At 35.8% G+C, this 18,961-nt stretch overlaps 1 protein-coding gene across 4 annotated transcripts in view; it reads right to left on the reverse strand.

Annotated features, from left to right (window-relative positions):
* Positions 1-18,961, reverse strand: part of GABRA1 (gamma-aminobutyric acid type A receptor subunit alpha1) — a 41,943-nt gene that overhangs the window by 17,610 nt on the left and 5,372 nt on the right. For 3 of the 4 annotated variants that reach the window (XM_083799092.1, XM_083799091.1, XM_083799093.1), the window contains exons 3-5: positions 16,763-16,875; positions 8,136-8,203; positions 1,606-1,826 (exon numbers count right to left, since the gene is read on the reverse strand). In XM_083799092.1, the coding sequence (XP_083655218.1) occupies positions 1,606-1,826; positions 8,136-8,203; positions 16,763-16,875 (402 nt within the window). Of the gene's footprint in view, positions 1-1,605; positions 1,827-8,135; positions 8,204-16,246; positions 16,729-16,762; positions 16,876-18,961 lie in introns of those variants that run through there. The other variant, XM_083799094.1, reaches the window with a different exon arrangement.

Consider the following 18,961-nt stretch of genomic DNA (forward strand, 5'->3'; position numbering starts at 1 on the left):
CTGACAGGCATGCTGACAGGCTACATATGTAAACACAGTAGCGGGAATGAGTCTGCCCTCTACCTTGGCTTACTATACAGCAGAGACACACTCAGACTTGTACCTTGGTGTGAGGATTAAGTTCTCTTAGAAACTAAAATCATTTCCCTGCTGCTGTCATTCAACTGGCCCACTCTGGTTGTTCGGACATTTGCTGAAATCATTATGATGCTATTGGCTTGGATGCAAGGATGTTGCTTAGTATGAGAGGTTAAGTAAACTAGAAACATTCGCTGAAACAGTCGTGTATCAAACATCAGCAAGGAATGGGCAGTAACACTTGAATACCAGGCAGAAGACTGCATTAAAGCACTTGCAAAGATGAAGAAACAGAAATGGTTATGGTCAAAAATGGAGACATGAACCACGTGCTGCCATGGTAGTGTTCTTGTGGATTAAATCCCTAGCAGCCCAAGCATTTAGGTAGACCTGGACTTGTCTAAGCACTAGCCAACCGCATTCCACTCTAGCCTAGGGAGCCTTGAATGATGTTTCAGATACATTGAACACATTTGACAAACTTCCGAAAATCCTGGAGGCTTTTTTTTCTCCAAATACTTGTATTGCTTTTAAAAGCATTTTTAGAATTGTAAAAAGAAAGAAAGTTCAATATTCACCTACGTACTGAACTATTCATCTTGACTTTGAGTCAAAAGATTCACGAACATGTAGCTCTGTAGAGACAATATACCATTTCTTTCATTGTTTAATTCAAGGTCTTTTTAATCCAGAATGTTTCCACCACTGTGTACCATCATTATTTTCAAAGGATATATTTACCCCATTGCTGACAACCGTTTAGTTCAACTTGTTATTGTCATGGAGAGAATACCCCATTTCCAGTAAGAATGATGCCAGTACAGGAATCTTTCATACCCCTAAAATTTCAAATACTATAGTGTATTGTTGTTACAAATGGAATAAGAAATGACCATTTTTAGATTCTCATGTTCTGTATTATCAACAAGCACAAGAAATGAGAATGTGCAATGAATTCTCTGGTCATCTGCTAGTTCTTAGAATCTGCTTTCTATAGGAAGCAAAGATTAGAGACCCTTATATATGATCTAGTAGGCCAGATTATGTTCAACTTTCAGTCTTTATTCTACTTCTACTGGAAGTGGTCAAAGCCAGGCTGGATGGGGCTTTGGGCAGCCTGATCTTGTGGGAGGTGTTCCTACCCATGTCAGGGACATTGGAACAGGATGGTTCTTAAGGTCTCTTCCAACCCAAACCATCCTGTAATTCTGTTTTGCTGATGGAATACTTGAAAGCAGCTCCAAATTAAGGTCCTCTGCAAACTGATGGATTCCTAATACTCTAGGTACCTTTTTAAAATCAAGTATTGAGATGCATCCAGGACATGTAAAGGTGGCACAGCAGCAGGAAAAAAATGAACACTGCAGATGTCTGTTTATCCATCATTCTATGACCTATTGTGAAAATAACTACTAAGCAGGAATCAAATTATGCTGAAAAAGGAACCTGTTTCCTGTTTGGAAAATATCTTGCTTTACCAAGTTAAATTGCCAAACTAAATGAAGGATATAATATTTTAGGGCTCACCTCATTGTGTACAGCAATGTCCCATCCTCTGTAATTCGTAATAATTTATTTGGCATCGTCATGTTATGAGCCACTGACTTCTTTCCATTGTGGAAAAAGGTATCAGGTGTCCAAATTTTGCTGGCCATTAAATTGTTTAACCGGAGAACAGTCATAGGTCCTTTGAATTTTAATCTTTCATCTTTCCAGCTTTGGCGGAAAAATACATCTATAGTGTATTCCTACACCAATTCAAAAAAAAAAAAAAGGTAATATTGTCATATGTTGCAATACAAGAACTTGAAAATTATATTCTTACTGTTCTGTAAAAGCAAGACTATTAATGAAATTAGTAATTACTAGAACGTTTATTCTTTATATTACTTACAATGTATCTGAAGCTGGTTATTTAACAGTTACAATATCATTGCTGTGTTCAATAGAGCAAATGCTGGGAAGAATAGCATATCAAAAATTAAACAAGAATTTGAGGTATAATATAATGGAAACAAAATATTTTGCCCTTTTCTCCCTTTCCTTTCACCTTCCATAAAACTGTGATTTGAAGCTGTGGAAATTCAGCCATTTTGCATAGCCTGCAAAGAATATGTATCTTAGAATAAAATAAGCCTGGTGAGACAGGATCTTACTAGAGCCTTTTGTTTTAGGTGTCTCATTAGCATAAAGAGGTAGTCAACCTGTGAAAAGTTCACACCACTAGAATTATGTGGTCTTATTTATGAGACGTGAAATGGCTCATTGGTCCATATCACTGGACTCAAGAGAGCACAAGCTGAGGATTGCTTTGGACCAACAGTAATAGTTTGGTTATGCAAGGACTGAGGCAGTGTGGAGGAGATGCATTGGCTGAATCAGTGTATATAGGGAGAATAAAACCAACAAACAAAAAACTTGCTATGAAATGAAATAATTATTTTTTACAAAGCAATAGAAATGAAGTTAAGAGGGAGACAGTGAAGTTAGGAAACATATGTTGGTGTATTATAGATAAAACATAGAATACTTTCCCACTCTGATGTGGTAAAAATGTGGAAAACTCCTGTGGATGCAGTATAATTTAATATTTACCTAGAGAAAAATCCCATTCTAACATGGAAGTGCTGTATGGGATTATCCTATTCCTTCTATCACTCATGGCCGAGATTTTGTGATGAATATCAAAAGCAGCTATCCAAACAATGTTCAAAATTACTCTGAATTATAATCATTTGGCTGAGAAGCTGAACCTTTGCTGAGATCTCGTGCCAATGTCTGATGGCAAATCCTGAAGGAAAATGGCTCTGGCACACACTGCTACAAGTAAAAGGACTTCCCCAAGGAATATGCTAGTAAAGAGAAACATTCTGGAATGAACATTTAAAATCTATCCATAGCAGACTCCTTCAGACTCATGAATTTTGTTTTAACAAATTGTAACACTCTGTACAACATAAGCAAGTGTGAGCTGCTTATTACTCGTGCAACTATCAGCAAGCAACAATAGTGAGTCTGGCAGTGGCTTTTCGGTTTTCAAGGCACGTAGTGACTAAATAAATTTATTGTGGACAATAGTAGTAGTTCTATGCGATGGTCTTTGCTGTCGTGTTTTTTTTTTCTTTATATCCGAGACCAGTGAATCATGTTGATGCATATTTAATTGCAAACATAATAGCATTTCTACTTTCTTAGTGCTTAGTGTGCTTCTGGAACCGGGATTTGTTCAGAGGAAGGGGCGTTAAAATACTGTATTTTCTCAGTGTTTTGCTAGCTCCAAAGATTTCTTCGTACACACGTGGGAAAGGTAAAAGACAAGCCCAGAAGGTGGTATCACTTCAGTGTGCATTCCCTTTTTATTTCTAGCAACTGCAAAGTAGGAGGTGAGTGGAAAGTGATACAGGTTGAAAGAAGGGAGTTTGGTTCTTCCCTTTATATGAACACAAAATTTTTAGGTTGGAAAAGATCAGAGTCTGAGACATTTGGTAAGGAATATGACAGCAGAAGACAAAACTCAAAAATTAGCTGATAGGTCATACTGCACACAAACTGCATCATTTTTGGCTGAGCTTTCTCACCTCCTTAGCTTTCACTACCCACTTTAACATGTACAGTAATTCCCCTCAAATGAATACTGACACATGGATGATCTTTAAGATCTCTTACTCTGATTAGAGCTTTCTTCTACAGGAGACTGCCATGCAGAACAAACCATGTATTATAGCACTGGTCTATGTGCAAGCAGATGAGAGAGAGAAAATTCAGATAAATTCTCCACAGAGGAGATTTTTCATCTCTTAGTGTGCAAGTAAAGAAAGAAGATTGCTATCTGCAATAAATTGTATAGCATTGAATATTTATAACATTTTGTCTTACATGTGAGATCCAGGCAGGAAATAATTTAGTATTTTATACATTCTCTAATTCACTCATCTGTTCTCTCTGCCCAGAGACTGTTTATATACAGGGTAGAACACACCATGGTCTGTATTCTATTAGGTGCTGTACAGGAAGGTACAAAGACAGAAATTCTTTCCTGAAGAGCTTACAGTAGAGAAACAGTGAATGAAAGCTTACTAGAAAAACATCGTTTTGTCCTTATGAAAAAAGTGTGTATTTTTTATATGGTTCTTATTTCAGATAATATATATCAAAATTTTCACAAAATGATAGTGACTTGAGAATAGACAGTTATCTGATCATTAGTTCTATCCACCATCTGAGAGATCATACCTGAAAACTTGCAAAGTTCTTCCAAAATTAGATGTTTTTATTTTAAAAAGTGCTTTTCTCCTGTTTAACTTGATTCCCAGGTTTAAGACAGAGCCAAGGCATTCTCTTTATAGAGTAGCAGGTTATGTCTGTGCTGTTCTTAAAAGAGTGTCTTGAGAGTGGGTAGGAACACCATGTACTGCCTGATATATCAACCTACTATCTATATAACTGCCTCATTGGATTCCTGCAAACAGATGGTCTAGGTATGCTGGTGTCTCACTGTGGCTGTAGTTTCATAACATATGGCGTCAGCTGGAATAGCTCATTCCCAGCTCCCATCCGTCAGTCCTCGGCCCAGACAGCAACACATCCTTCCCCTGGTGTGCCAATACAGCTGCTAGTGAGGCTTCCCTGTGCCTATATCCCATAATGCCAGCAACATCGATTGTCGGTCTGCTTGCTGGTGCAAATTTAGGGTAGCCCTCAAATGAGTCCTGCACTTGGGGCACAACAACCCCAAGCAGCGCTACAGGCTGGGAGGTGAGTGGTTAGAAAACTGCCTGGCAGAGAAGGACCTGGGAGTATTGGTTGATAGTCAGCTGAATATGAGCCAGCAGTGTGCTCAGGTGGCCAAGAAAGCCAACAGCATCCTGGCTTGCATAAGAAACAGTGTGGCCAGCAGGTCTAAGGAGGTGATTGTCCCCCTGTACTCAGCTCTGGTAGGGCCGCACCTTGAGTACTGTGTTCAGTTTTGGGCCCCTCGCAACAAAAAGGACATACAGGTGCTCGAGCAAGTCCAGAGAAGGGCAACGAAGCTGGTGAGGGGTCTGGAGAACAAGTCTTAGAAGGAGCAGCTGAGGGAGCTGGGGTTGTTCAGTCTGGAGAAGAGGAGGCTCAGGGTGACCTTATCGCACTCTACAGGTACCTTAAAGGAGGCTGTAGCGAGGTGGGGGTTGGTCTGTTCTCCTACGTGCCTGGTGACAGGACGAGGGGGAATGGGCTAAAGTTGCACCAGGGGAGGTTTAGGTTGGATATTAGGAAGAACTTCTTTATGGAAAGGGTTGTTAGGCATTGGAATAGGCTGCCCAGGGAAGGAAGGGGTTGAGTCACCATCCCTGGAGGTCTTTAAAAGATGTTTAGATGTAGAGCTTAGTGATATGGTTTAGTGGAAGACTTGTTAGTGTTAGGTCAGAGGTTGGACTAGATGATCTTGGAGGTCTCTTCCAACCTAGATGATTCTGTAATTCTGTGATTCTGAGTATCGATAACCAACCTGTAGTATGTATGGAAGACTTTGCACTAAATGTACATAGATAATAATCTAAATTTCTATTCTGATAAGCACTACATTTGATCTTTGTCTATCTGTTTTTCTTGTATTTCACACATTTCCTTAAGCAGAAGAGTTAGCATGAGTAGGCTGTACACACATTACTTTTTCTGGGAGGTGAGTAGGAGTATTACACGAAATACTTTTCTGTAATCTCTTACTTTTCAAAATGTATGAACACCTGCCTATGTGTTTTTTGGTCACACTTTATTAAGACGTAGATAAATTCTTTCTCCTATATTAACTAAATGAAAATGGGAGCCAATGTGTTATGTGTTTTTAAGTATCTTTGAGAGCCTTTTTTCATGGGTCATTAATGCTTATGCTATATTAATGCAGCTAAACTGAGGTCTTCTTTTTTTTAAAACATACCTATTCCTGATTTTGAAAGTAGATGATTTTGAGCCTCAATATTTTATCCCTAAAAACCAAATCCTATGCACATATCAGTTTTTCCCAGGAACATCAAATTAGGTTTACCTTCTACTTCATAATTAAATCATCTGAAAGTATCAGGGATAAGTATACATTGAAGCCTATATGTGAGATAATACCAAGTAATTCAGCAGGCCTATTGGATGCTCTCAATTTATGTCTGTATGTAGGAAAGCATATGAGCCTGTTTATTTAGCCTGCTGTTCTGTACTGGAGTTTCCTAGTAAATCTGACTCAACCAATCAAACAACAGTTTAGACAGGCAACTCAGAAAACAACTCTAACAAGTATTACTTTGTATTTTCACCAGCATATATGTAATATTTTTTTTTTCAGCTCTCACAAACATCCGTGTCCTGCCCTATACTTTAAAGGAGTTTAATTTTCAGGAACTTTTCAGCGTCTACTTCCCCAAAAGACAGATCTCTAAGAAAACGGAGGAACCTCAGATCACCCACAAACTGTAGCTGCTACCGTTTTAATTCAACACTTATTAACTAAATATATATATATGTGTGTGTGTGTACTAGTTGCATGACTGCGTATGAAGTTTTCATTCGGTCTAATGGTGGTCAGTTAACTATTTCCAGACAGAACTGGGAAAGCAAGATGAAATGTTTTGCTCAGCTAATCACCAGAACACAAACGGGGGATATCAGTGGCAATCTTTAATCCAAGAAATTTCCCATCTTTTAATGTATAATTTAGAGTAATAAGTAGGCATTTTAATTTCAGAGGATTATCCCATAATAAAAAAAAAAAGCAGAAGTTATTGAATGATTGGGTTTTTTTTGGAATTACTCTTCTTAAGAGTATAGTGGTATAGTATCTAGACAGCATTCTGTGTATGAGCTGAGGAGATGTCTTCAGTGTGGCTGTTTCCCTGGGTTGCCTTTCAATTGTAAGACTTCTCAGCAGAATACTAGTCAAAAAGTCTGTGTTGGCCAAGCTATTCTCTCTCAACTAAATATGATGCCATTGGTTGGAAATATAAATTTGACTGCAGTTTTATAACTGTTGTTATCCATGCAGTCAGGAAAATGGTGGCTTTGTGTAAAGTTCATTCAGGAAAATAAACTATCTTGTAAAAGTTACTTTACTAAAAGTGTTTAAGACCTGTCTACATTTTTAGTTTTAATTAAATAACTGATAATTTTGTAGTGGTAAATGGAACTTGCTTTCTTTCTTGTGATAATTTTTCCTTTTATTTTTCTTTCTTCTTTATTTTGTGAATACCTTTAGTTTAATGTGGTCAGTTAAAATACTGAAGTGTTTTCTTTTTTGTTTTAAGTTAATGAGGATGTTTTCAGCATTCATCCTAACACAGGATCCAGTAGATACTAGTAATCAAACCAGGCGTTCCCTGTCAGTAGCAACCTACTTGTGATGGCCTCATTTATATGCAAAATTTAAAGTACTTTATCCATATTTTTACACATTTTTTATTATCTCTTAAGACCAGAGATCACAACATCTTCATTCAGTCTTCTGAACCTCTGAATCCCCTGCAGTTATCTAGCAATTTGATTTTCAAATTCATGCCATAAATAAGTGACACTAATTCGCTCATTAATCTTCTCTTCTCATTCAGCAGCCAAGTTCTAGGAAACTCACTTCCCATTGATCAGTAGCTTTTAATATAAAAATACAGGTTGGACTGTATGGATGTCACACTGTAAAGCGTAAGTGTTAATTGCATTTTAAGATGATGATCTTTCTCAGCAAATTGGATCAGTGAGGTGCCAGCAAGGACCTGAGCAATCATTCTCAGAAGAGTACTGATCCAAACCCTAATGCATTTCATAATATGTTACGTAGTAATTATAAGGTCTGTTAAAACACATCATTAAAGTCACTGAAGATGGTAATTTCAGGGCACTTAAACGCAGTCACAGTTAACAGGAATCATTGTGCATAAAAGTTGACAACATTTTGGAATCAACATTTTGGAATCAACAACAACAACAACAACAACAACAGCTTTAAAAGGAGTAAATAAGTTATTGCATAGATCTTCCATCCTTCAAATTGAAAAGACAAGAGAAAAAAAATGCCATAGAAATAGGCCATCACTTACCATATCATGGTCTGAAACAGGCCCAAAACTGGTGACGAAGATGTCAGTCTTCACTTCAGTTACACGCTCTGATGAAGCAGGAAATTAGGACAGTGAGTGTCTATCAACCGTCTTCATTAGGTCTAACCACTACCAATTCTCACAATAAATAGAAAAATTATTGGCCTTGATTAGCCATTCTAAAATTGGTCTACAATACAGTCCTGATAATTTATTGCTTTGAGATGTAATTTCACAGTCAATATTGTCAGCAACACTTTTTTATTACAGTGTTTCCACAGAACTTTTTGAGACATGACTTATGATGCTGAAGTACAGCAGCCATAGTTCTGCTGTTGTATAAATCCTGTCACTCTGACTAATAAAGCTTCTTGTCTGACATTATAAACAGTGCTGAATATTTTACACAGTACTCAAAAAGTCTCATTGGGTACTCAGTGTTTCTGGGCAAGCTGATTGCAGGTCTCTAGTAATTAACCCTAGGCTTATGAATTATGTATATAGTATTGAGACACAGGAACATAGAGGAAAGAGAGAGAGATAATACATCATGCCGTATACAAACATAAAAAATATTTTATTGGCATGAAAAGCTGCATTATTCTTAACTACAATAAAGAAAAAACAAGTTAAAACTTTACCAGATAAATATAATTTAAACCTCTCTACGTCTCTTTGACATTTGTATAAACATTCTATTTTGTAAGTTTTAGGTGTTTTTTTTTAGGTGTAAGTCTAGGTGTTTTAAATTATATTGGAACTAATGTTAGATTTCCCTTAAACTACCAAATTTGTTTTATAGGCCTCAGTGACAGATTAGCATGAATAATAATTCTGTAATCTATAATGTGTACATAACATACATCATTTGTGTATGTTATTTCACAAAGCTAGGCTTCTCTGTGATTTCTAGGATGTTAATTTGCTCAGTGGCACAATGACCTTGGCCACTTCAGAAGAACCTAACAATTTCAGGTGTCACAAATGTTGAACACGAGACACCTAAAAACAGCACCATAGGTGCTGAAGGATAAATAAAACTGAAGGATGAAATTTTTAATGTATTATTTGTAACCATAGAAAGTAAGATACTACAGTGTGGTTGAGTTGACTAATTGTATTCTTTTGGTTCTTTGAATCCATGACTAAGAAGTGTTAAAATTACAGTGAATATTGACAAAAATGTCTCATAGGTGACATTTCCTCCTCTGCTGTCCAGTGAAATGAAGCTACGACCCTATCATTGCTTACAACCTTTTCAACTGACTAAGGGAAATTAAAGTATTTTCCTGACAGCTGACTCTGGACTTAAGGAAGTTCACAGTGAGAATTTAATTTTCTATTACAGGAAGAAGCATGTGGTTGTCCAGAAGCTACTTGGCTTGGAAGAGTGTTCTCTCCTTCAGACCATCACTTTTACAAAGTTCAGGAGTTGAAGACTGTGCTCTTGTATGAAACAGCTAGCTAGCAGAAAAAGAAGATGGAGGTTTCATGACGTCCGGTAAGACATTGCTGAATAGATTTTTTAAGTTCCAGATACTCTATCACTTCTTAAGACCGAGAAACTAACATTATCATGAAATCTATTAGCCTTCTGGATATTGAAAAACGAAACAAATGATCTTTAAAAGGTCCTTCATTCCAACTTCCAGTCTCCCTATCTCCTTTCCACTGAGGCACTCCTGTGTCATTAGGATACAACAGATGGTGAAAGATCTTCAGTCCCATTGCATTCATTCTTAATGGTACAGCCTCAGAGTCACAGCTGAAGCAAAATGGTGACCCTCTATTTAATGTAATGTGACCATCTTATTTACCTCACCCCAACACAGAATACACTGAATCAGCAGCGAATCATGTAGTGGTATCCTGAATCTTAGTTTTAAGAGATATGGTCATAGTACAGAAGTTAAAGCTTAAGGAAATCACTTGTTAAGGAAATGTTAATTATTCGTTAAGGAAACAAAATGGAAACTATAGAATTCCACAGTAAGATGGAAAATGTCTGAGGAAATTGAAAAATTAGTGGTGCCTTTCATTTCTATATAGCATTAAAGATAATTAAGTGACATATAAGTCATAAATAATGACAATAGAAAATGTAGACTCTGAACTCACAATAGACTGTTATTTTCATATCAGTTAGACTTTTGCAGACCATCTAATACCAGTCCTCATCAAGTCCAAATAAAAACACTGTGAAGATGACCAGATGATTTACTTTTTCTTTGGTATGTACCTCATTTTCAAAAGCTGTGAAAAAACGTGTATGAGTACACAGAAAAGCATTAGCCCGTCCAAATATGTGTACAAGTTTCGAAATTTGTGTTTACTGTTTTACTAATTAGATGATTCAACTGTGCTTTGTTAAAAGCTACAAAAGTTGAGTCACTCCTGCACAGAACATACGTTTACTCATACAGTTGGGATATATTTAGAATAAAGGTTAACCATGTTCAGTTTGCAGCTTGATTACCATGGCAAAGCTGAAACTCTGCTTCAAATGCTCAGAATGCATTGAGATTTTTTTCAGGAACTTCAAATCCTGAGCTACATTCAATACCATCACAATGTCCCTGAGAACTGGGGAAAATTGTAAGCCATTGAACAAAACAAGCTCAGGCCAGGAGCAGATCTTACTGCCGAGGATAAATCCATCGGTTGTGAAGACACGTTAACCATGTCTCCTGACTGTACCATCTATCTCATGAACCAGAAATAGAATAGGGATAGAACGTGTAAGGATTTCAGTTTAAAAAATAAAAATAAAAAATAGAAAAGTAAATTAATGACTTACTATCTTTACATTATGTTTAATGATGTACACTATAAGGCAACCATAGGGTCCGAGTGGTTACTAATCAGCATAATAACAATTGAGTTCAACACCTAGACACTGGAACACAACCTCAGGCAATAAACTAGTTTATACCAGTGGAAAATGATTTTGATCCACATATGGCTATGAAAGCATCAGTCAGAGTGAACTGTTGAAGTGTCACTGTTTGCAAGTACTGTGTTTTTCTAATGATGCTAGACTAACGTAAACTCTCAAAATTAATAAGTAAAAACAATAAGTGTTTTGATTTAAACTCCCAGGGAGCTTATTATTTCTAGAATTGTGATTGGATTACAAATTGAGAAAAAAATGAGAAGACTTATTTTAACAGCATGAAATAAGCCCATTAATCATAGAAAACTATACATTAACTATTTCCCTTTCTCACCTGCTGGAATTTGAGCACAACGTTTATTAGAATTACTCATTTTGATAGTTTAAATTAATTCCCTTTTTTCTAATAATGCACCTGCTCCCCCTGCACATCTTGTTTAAGCATTTGCTGTAACTGTTAAAATGGTGAAGAGTCTTCCTGTTGTTTTGGATGAAAAAAGATAGATGCCTGTTTAGCAGACGCCATTCCTACTAAGAAAACAACACACACTCTAGTTGTGCTGGCTGTGTCCTACAAAGAGTTTTGGTTGAAGAACCACAGGAAAAACACTAAGAAGAATTTTGTGCTGCTGCTTTTGCAGAAGCAGAGACCAAAAAGGGAGAACGGTGAGCTGTCCTGTGATTAGTCAGCCATAGTCCATGCCACTATGAAGGGATGACTGAGAGCTGTGCAGTGTCATGCTAGCTATCAGCACAGCAATTAACAGCTCAAAGCTGCTCATATCCTCCCCACCTCCTTACTGTTGTATCAAAGCAATTTTCCTAGGGTCTTCTTACGGATTTTTACTGTTCTCGTTACATCAATGTGGTGCCTATGGTGTGGAAAAAAAGACCAAAATAAGCCCCTTAAACTTTTACAGAATTAAGTGTAGTATCTAGTGCTTCTTCACCAGATTATGAGTAAGGGCCCAGTAAAGGTCTCTCTTTTTATTTAGAGTAGAAACATTTGGGTATAACTAAATTTTTATTGCACATGAAGATCAACACCATATTTTCACTAAAGTTTAAGTTAGTTCAGATGTGAGTTCAAATTCAACAATTTCTGTTGAGACCACAATCATCAAAAGATAAGTTTATTATACATTAATATATAATGTTCTCATAAAACTGAATTTTAAAACCTAATTAACATAATACTGTCAGGTTTATTCCCCATCATTTTAAATATGAGCACTCTATGGAAGTAATGAATTGCCTAAGATGGACCAACATTCCACTTAGGGACAGTCACACCCAGTTTTGATATACATTACAATGGAATTGCTCTTACTGATAGCACGAAAAAATATAATTCCATTCAATACTAAAGTAATATTTATAATCTATTTGGTGTGACCTAATGGCAATTCAACCAAACTATAAAAGCAAATTTCAGTTAGAAAGATTTACTCTGATCTGCCTAATCAAACCCACTCTAGTTCTTCTTAGTTCTGTGTTAAACAGTTTTTTCCACTACAAAATCGTTCTCAAAGGGATAGACTGCATATGTAGTTATTCTAAGAGGTCACAGAGCACCTGATATCCTTTAATTTTATAGATGGGATGTGTACACTACAAAGGGGATAGCATAAAAAAAACTGTAGCTAAACTTGATTTCATGTTACTGAATCTCAAACACCAGGTGCAAAGAATCTCCTTTGTTGAAGCCCTCTCTGCCTTGTGGCATTCCAAACCTGTCTCACTGGCAACCCAGGGCTCACATCTATTCCCCACATTAAGACAATCCAGAACAAAAGTCAATGGAACATTCATTTATCCACAAAACTTATTTTTTCCATCATTTCTTGTTTCTTTCCATTTCTTTTAAACTCCCACTGCAGATATAGTGGTTTACTATGAGAGGTCACCAAACATCGACTTCACTTTTCCTCTTTATTTGACTCCTTTCCACTACTATCTGATCCTTTATTTTCTTCAGGACTCTGTGTTTGAAAAGGGGACAGCATCTTTTCACTCCTAGTTCTACGACCTAAATAGTGCACTGAAAATTATACTACCCAAGTGACCTCACTGTTTATTTATACTTTAATGTCTAACATGATTTCCTCTTTTTCATTTTCAATACGTTACTCTATAAAATTCATCCTCCTTAATTTTTGTAAATGATTATCCTCTCGTAGAGTTAATAGGTGTTCTCTAGTGTGATTCAGAATGTTTTTAGATTAATTTTAAAAGTTCTATTTTCCAAGCACAAGTAACTGTAAATGTAGTTATTTGTCCGTGTTTATGGATGGATACAACAGATGCTATTTCCTAGCGATGCCTGACTAAGTGACTGTGCCCACGTACGGAGGTGGTGAGCATCTAAATAACATAATTTATATCAATAATTATTGATAACAGGTGTAAATGTGTCAATGCATAACAAAGTACTTTAAAGTAAAATCAGATTAAATTTAGCCACAATGTCATTTTCTAAATGAGCATATTCAATTATATTCAATATTTTTCCCCATGGGTAACATACTTCATTTTTTTTTTAATATTCTTTCTAATGAGAAGTAATTCTTTCTTTGTTTAATGGCAAAATGCTCAGACCTGTTCACTTCATTTCAGGTATTAACTTACTAGGTAATCTGGCAAATACTAATATTCATTACCTTAATGTTTATGGACCATATGTGTTTTTTCATTTTCCTTTTGAAGTGATACCTCAAAAGATGTTAAAAAAGAAAAAGGATGATTTAAAATTAATACAGCACTGACTCCACGCTTGGTGAAAGAGTGGTTCAAAATTCAACTCTTCTAGATTTTTCATTATCTTAACACCTTGCCTTTTAACCTGTCTTTCCAATGAATATACAGTATAGCTCCGATAATATATCTTTATAATAAGATCTCACCAGGAGCTTGTTACAGATTTCATGCTGCCACTACGATCTGCTCCACCATGGTATTTCCACGTAACAACGAAACTGTTCACCCCACTCAGTAACAGGAAGTTTGTGAACTTGGGACAGAGAAATATCATGGGGTTTTATTTCAAAAAGGAGGAAATTACTCTTGCAAGCAAGTAGAGCAAAATCAAGATCAAAGCCCTTTCACAATTCATTACAATTTTTTTGGTAAACAAACCTTTTTTTGTCACTGAATTCTTCATGTATACAAATAAGAAAGGGGAAACAAACAGACTGAAGAAATTCTATCATATACCTTTTCTGCTGTAGATGAAAAAGAGAGAAATTGGTTCCCTTTTCTGTTTCTGTTCAAGCACATAATTCGGTTTTCTGTGGGTGTATATATTTGGAGTATTGTAGTACGTAAGGAGAGGTCTTACAGGGATAAGCACAGAGCTTATTGCAATCTGGCCCTTTCTCTAGGAGAAAGTAGCTACACCATGCATTGTTTTGTTTCATCTACTGATTCTCAGAATGCACAGGGAATAGAGAGTAGATAATTTTGGATAATTAGAAGACTGCTACAGTGTAATCAAGAGTAAAAAGATTTACACTGTGCCTAACAGTGTAAAATTCATCAACATAATATGTATATATGAGGGTCTCTGGCTTCTTAATTTCTCTCAGAGCTGCATCATAGCTAATATGGAATGAATGAGTTTTAGGCCTAATTCTGTAAATCTAAAAATGTTCTTGTATTAGTAAATAATAAAAATCCTGGTCTGGATTAAATATTTAATAAGAAGCCATCGGTGACACTGCTGAGAGCAAAAAGGAAACCACTATTCTTCCATGTATATTTAAAACTTGCAGCAACAGATCAAGCTATAACAGAAGGTTGTTGAACTTCCACCTCCAAAAAACATGCCATACTGATACATTGATTTAGACTTCTTGCTGGATATTTCTATGTATTGAACGTTTCAGCATATATTCCCCCATCATATAAAGTGTCTAAATAAAATACATCAAAATTGCATCATCTTGAGGTTCTTAGCTCATAGAAACCATTCAAATTATGCCTTTCCTCCACTCTGTATCCCCCGTGCTCTGCTCATTTTTGCTCTTAACTTCTAATGACGCAAAAGGCTATTAAAGTTTGTGAAGAAAGTCATTTCCTCCTATAGAAGCAGTTACATTATACGGTCTCTAAGTAAGGAGTGAATTTTAACTGGACTGAGTGATCCTTTCATGAGGTATGCAGACCTATTCTTCCAATACACCCTAGAAGTTCGACTTCATAAAACATATTTGTAAACACCTATACCTAGGGGTCTACACTAAAGTGCTGAATTCTCTAAATTGCAATCCAGAGAATGAGAGAAGAATTAGAGAAATTCCTTTCCCTGCATCTCCTTTTGTTTGCTTTTCTAGTAGCTATAACACAAATCATAACAGCTACAAAACTCATAGAAGAAATCATTGTGATCTCAGATTTTTCTTGTAGACATGTACCAGACTTTACACAGTTTACAGAGTTTCATTTATTTATTGCCTTCTGTGCTATGTTTATTTACTGTGATATAGTAGCTTACTGAATTCTACTGTTGCATTAATCACAGATTAAGGAGCATTTATTTTTACACTAATCCGAAGGTTTACAAGCAAACAGGCAAAAGTACTGGTAGATAAAAAGTGATACTTATTTTACGTATTATCTGAAATTGCACACAAAAAAAATTACGGACCAACCCATTTTTAAGTGTGTTTCTTACTGGACACTTTATAAACAGATTTTTGTCTCTAGCCATTCCTTGATGTCAATGAAATCAAACTATGGAAGAAGTTGGCTCACAGTTCAAGAAATATTGCATGATGGTAGCCTTGAGTCACAGAATAAGCTTACTTGTAGTTATCTTTCTTTTCATCTGCAGGAGATGATATCAAAATTCTTAATGCAATGCCCTGTTGTTCTTATAACGCAGTTCTCCTGAGAACTAGTATATGAAATCAGTTGAACTATACTTTGTGGATTAGGTGGGTTGCTTTGTTTTGTTTTACTTGGACAATCCAAAAGAAAAAAAAAAAGTGATGTGTGAAAAAAGAAATAAAGCTGTCCTTTCCATGCACTGGAAAGAACAGATTTTTAAAAGAACAGACATTTAAAACATCCAACTTTATGAATAATGTCTTTGTAAGACCCGGTTTTGGGCTGATATCACTGAAGAACATATCAGAGTCAATTGGAATGTAGAGATGCTGATAGAGTAGGCTTTGTAACAACATTTTTATAAAGATGTAATTGCTATGTGGTTTTATACCTTTTTATGGATTCAGCTCCAAGAGCAGAAGAAAGACATTTTACCAACCTGTGAAGACAAAATGTTAAAGAAACAAATTCTGACATACCCCCAAAAAACTTACAAACTTCTCTGAGACATTTATGTGACTAAGATTGATTGATGTTTTCTCTTTGAAAACCAAATCCTCTCATGAAGACACTCAATAGGATTTTTGCATACTTAGATGTGCGGTTTAGGCCTAATTCATAAACTTTTGTCGTTCGTCAGATCACATCTTTTATTCTTTGTACATTTGAAAGTTTAGTAAGTATTCAGAGGTCTTCTTGAATTGTGAACCATTTTCTTCTTTTTGGGTGCATAAATGGGTGAAAACAGTATGTAGAAGACAGCATGGCACTTGTGAAAAAAATGGATATTACGTATCAGCATTATTTTATGTATATATAAGTTGAATGAAAGTAAGTATATCTTAGAAAAATAACATTGTTTTAACTGATTTTTCTCAAGCATGTAACCTTGAAAATTTTAACACACCTCCCAGTCCTGGTCTCAGGCGGTTATCATAACCATCCAGCAGACGGTCCAATATTCTGGTAAACACTGTGGTGTTGTCTTTAAGTTCATCTTGTGATGAGGTTTGCCCATAGCTGAAATACAGAACAGTTAAAATTGAAAAACAGTAATCAACCAATAACCTTACAAAACAGTAATTCCAAAATGTATTTAATCTTACTGATTTATGGTCACAAAATCTCCTCCATGAAACTACAATATAGAGCTTTATAGAGTCTTTTCATTTAAACATTTTCTTTTTAATTGTATATTTTTAGCAAAATCTTACAAAACTAGTGCCTTTCAATAAATGGTGAGCAAATATAACTTAAATTGCTTAATGTTTATTACATTATTCATTAATGTTTACAATATTCCAATGTGTTCTTCAGTAAAAGGCTCATTTACCAGCAAAAGTCAATGTGTTTAATTCATTATAGTCATAAAGGGTTTGCATAAGAAAGATACAGTAATTTGGAACACTGATATTTAAGTACTGAAAATAAATGCTAAAACAAAAATAAAACCCCACAAAGATATCCTTACAAGTACATAAGTAAATCATTTTGAGTGTATACTTTCATAGAACAATACATAATTTTGCTTTATTTCCCATTTTTCTGTAGTGATTTCATTCGGAAGAATGCCTCCAATTTTTCCTTACAAATGTGTAATGGAATCATCTGTTGATATGGAAATCTGTCATAAAGCTTCACTTACAAATCCCTAATGCACATCTCTAAGTCAGATAAAGGTACTGAAATTTTCCTTGAATGAGGATAGAATTAAGCTCTTTGAACTCAGCTACCAAAATCTTACTTCCATCAGTAGAAATCAGAATGAAGTCCTTGGGCTTGCTGGTTTCTGTCTGCTGTAAATGGCATAAGAATAAACCTTTTTTTGTAAATCTGAAACCTTTACCAAACATCCTGTCATGGATAATTCCCTTAATCATAGATTACAGTTGTCTTAAAGCCAAACCCGGTACTATTTTTTCGTTCATTGCTGGGAAGACTTCCATTATCACCACGTGTAGTCATCACGACTGAAATACAAAACGCTGCCTTCCAAAACAGCGCTTTCTCACACTTGCTGCTGAACTGGATGAACAGGTCAATACCAAAAGCTTCTTTTAGGATCAGGTCTAGCCACACAAGCGATTCTTTAGGCAGCCTGTTATCCGTATGGCTCTGGTGCTACATGGGTCTCAGTGCTCTGCCAGTCACTCCTGCTCTAACCAGCAAAGACCATCTTGCAAGGGATATTACTGATATGCAAAACAATATGTTTCTGTTAAAATACCTGCAAAATTATTTTATGGAAACCACATCAGTCAGGTATCCTTGTGTATCTCGCGTGTATCAAATCATCTTACTTATATCAAATCCAGGAAGAAGGAAGAAAGGTACTCTGATACTCTGAATGTAGGTATTCTGGCAATGCCTCCAAGCTATTTTGCAGTTCAGATTTGAATAAGTAACGGTACAGATTTAGACAAATTTTAAAACTGACACTCAGAGTATGTGACTTTGTTGAGAACAGTTTTCAGGGTATTTTAATGCATATACATCACTGTTCCTAATGAAGAAGACAAAATCTCTAACAGTTTTAAAAAAATAAAAATACTATGAATTCCTTCTAGCCATATTATATAATTTCATTTAATAAAAATTAGGTTGGTCTATACTTATTTTTTATACCCACAGTTGCATTTTAAGTCACAGATGTTATTTTTTTATTTTTCCTATACGTTACCAAATAACAAGTTCTCCTGCTGTCTCCATTGAGCAGTATCTCTCAAAGCATCTTTTCTCATACATCTTACGTAGAATTGCAATAGAGAACTTTTCACAGGATTAAATTCTATATTACTACTCACCACCAGTCAACAAGCTGCTGCACATACATATCTCAAGGATAGCAGAAGGTCATCAGGATTAAGGTAGCAAAAGGATATAATAACACTTCAGAAATTCTAGGGGTAAATAAATGCGTATGTTTGCAGAAGCGGCATCAGAAAGATAGTTTAGTGGCAGTGCAATGTGAAAGGATGCAATACAATACGCCGCTTCCATTCTGGCTGACACATTTGTCAGTACCCTTACCTGTTCCTTTCACCATTTTTTCAGAGGCAAAAAGCACCATTAGGGCTGCTTTTAACTGACATATGTTCACAACAGG

The sequence above is a fragment of the Anser anser genome, assembly GCF_964211835.1.
Source record: "Anser anser genome assembly, chromosome: 14".
NCBI lineage: Eukaryota > Metazoa > Chordata > Aves > Anseriformes > Anatidae > Anser > Anser anser.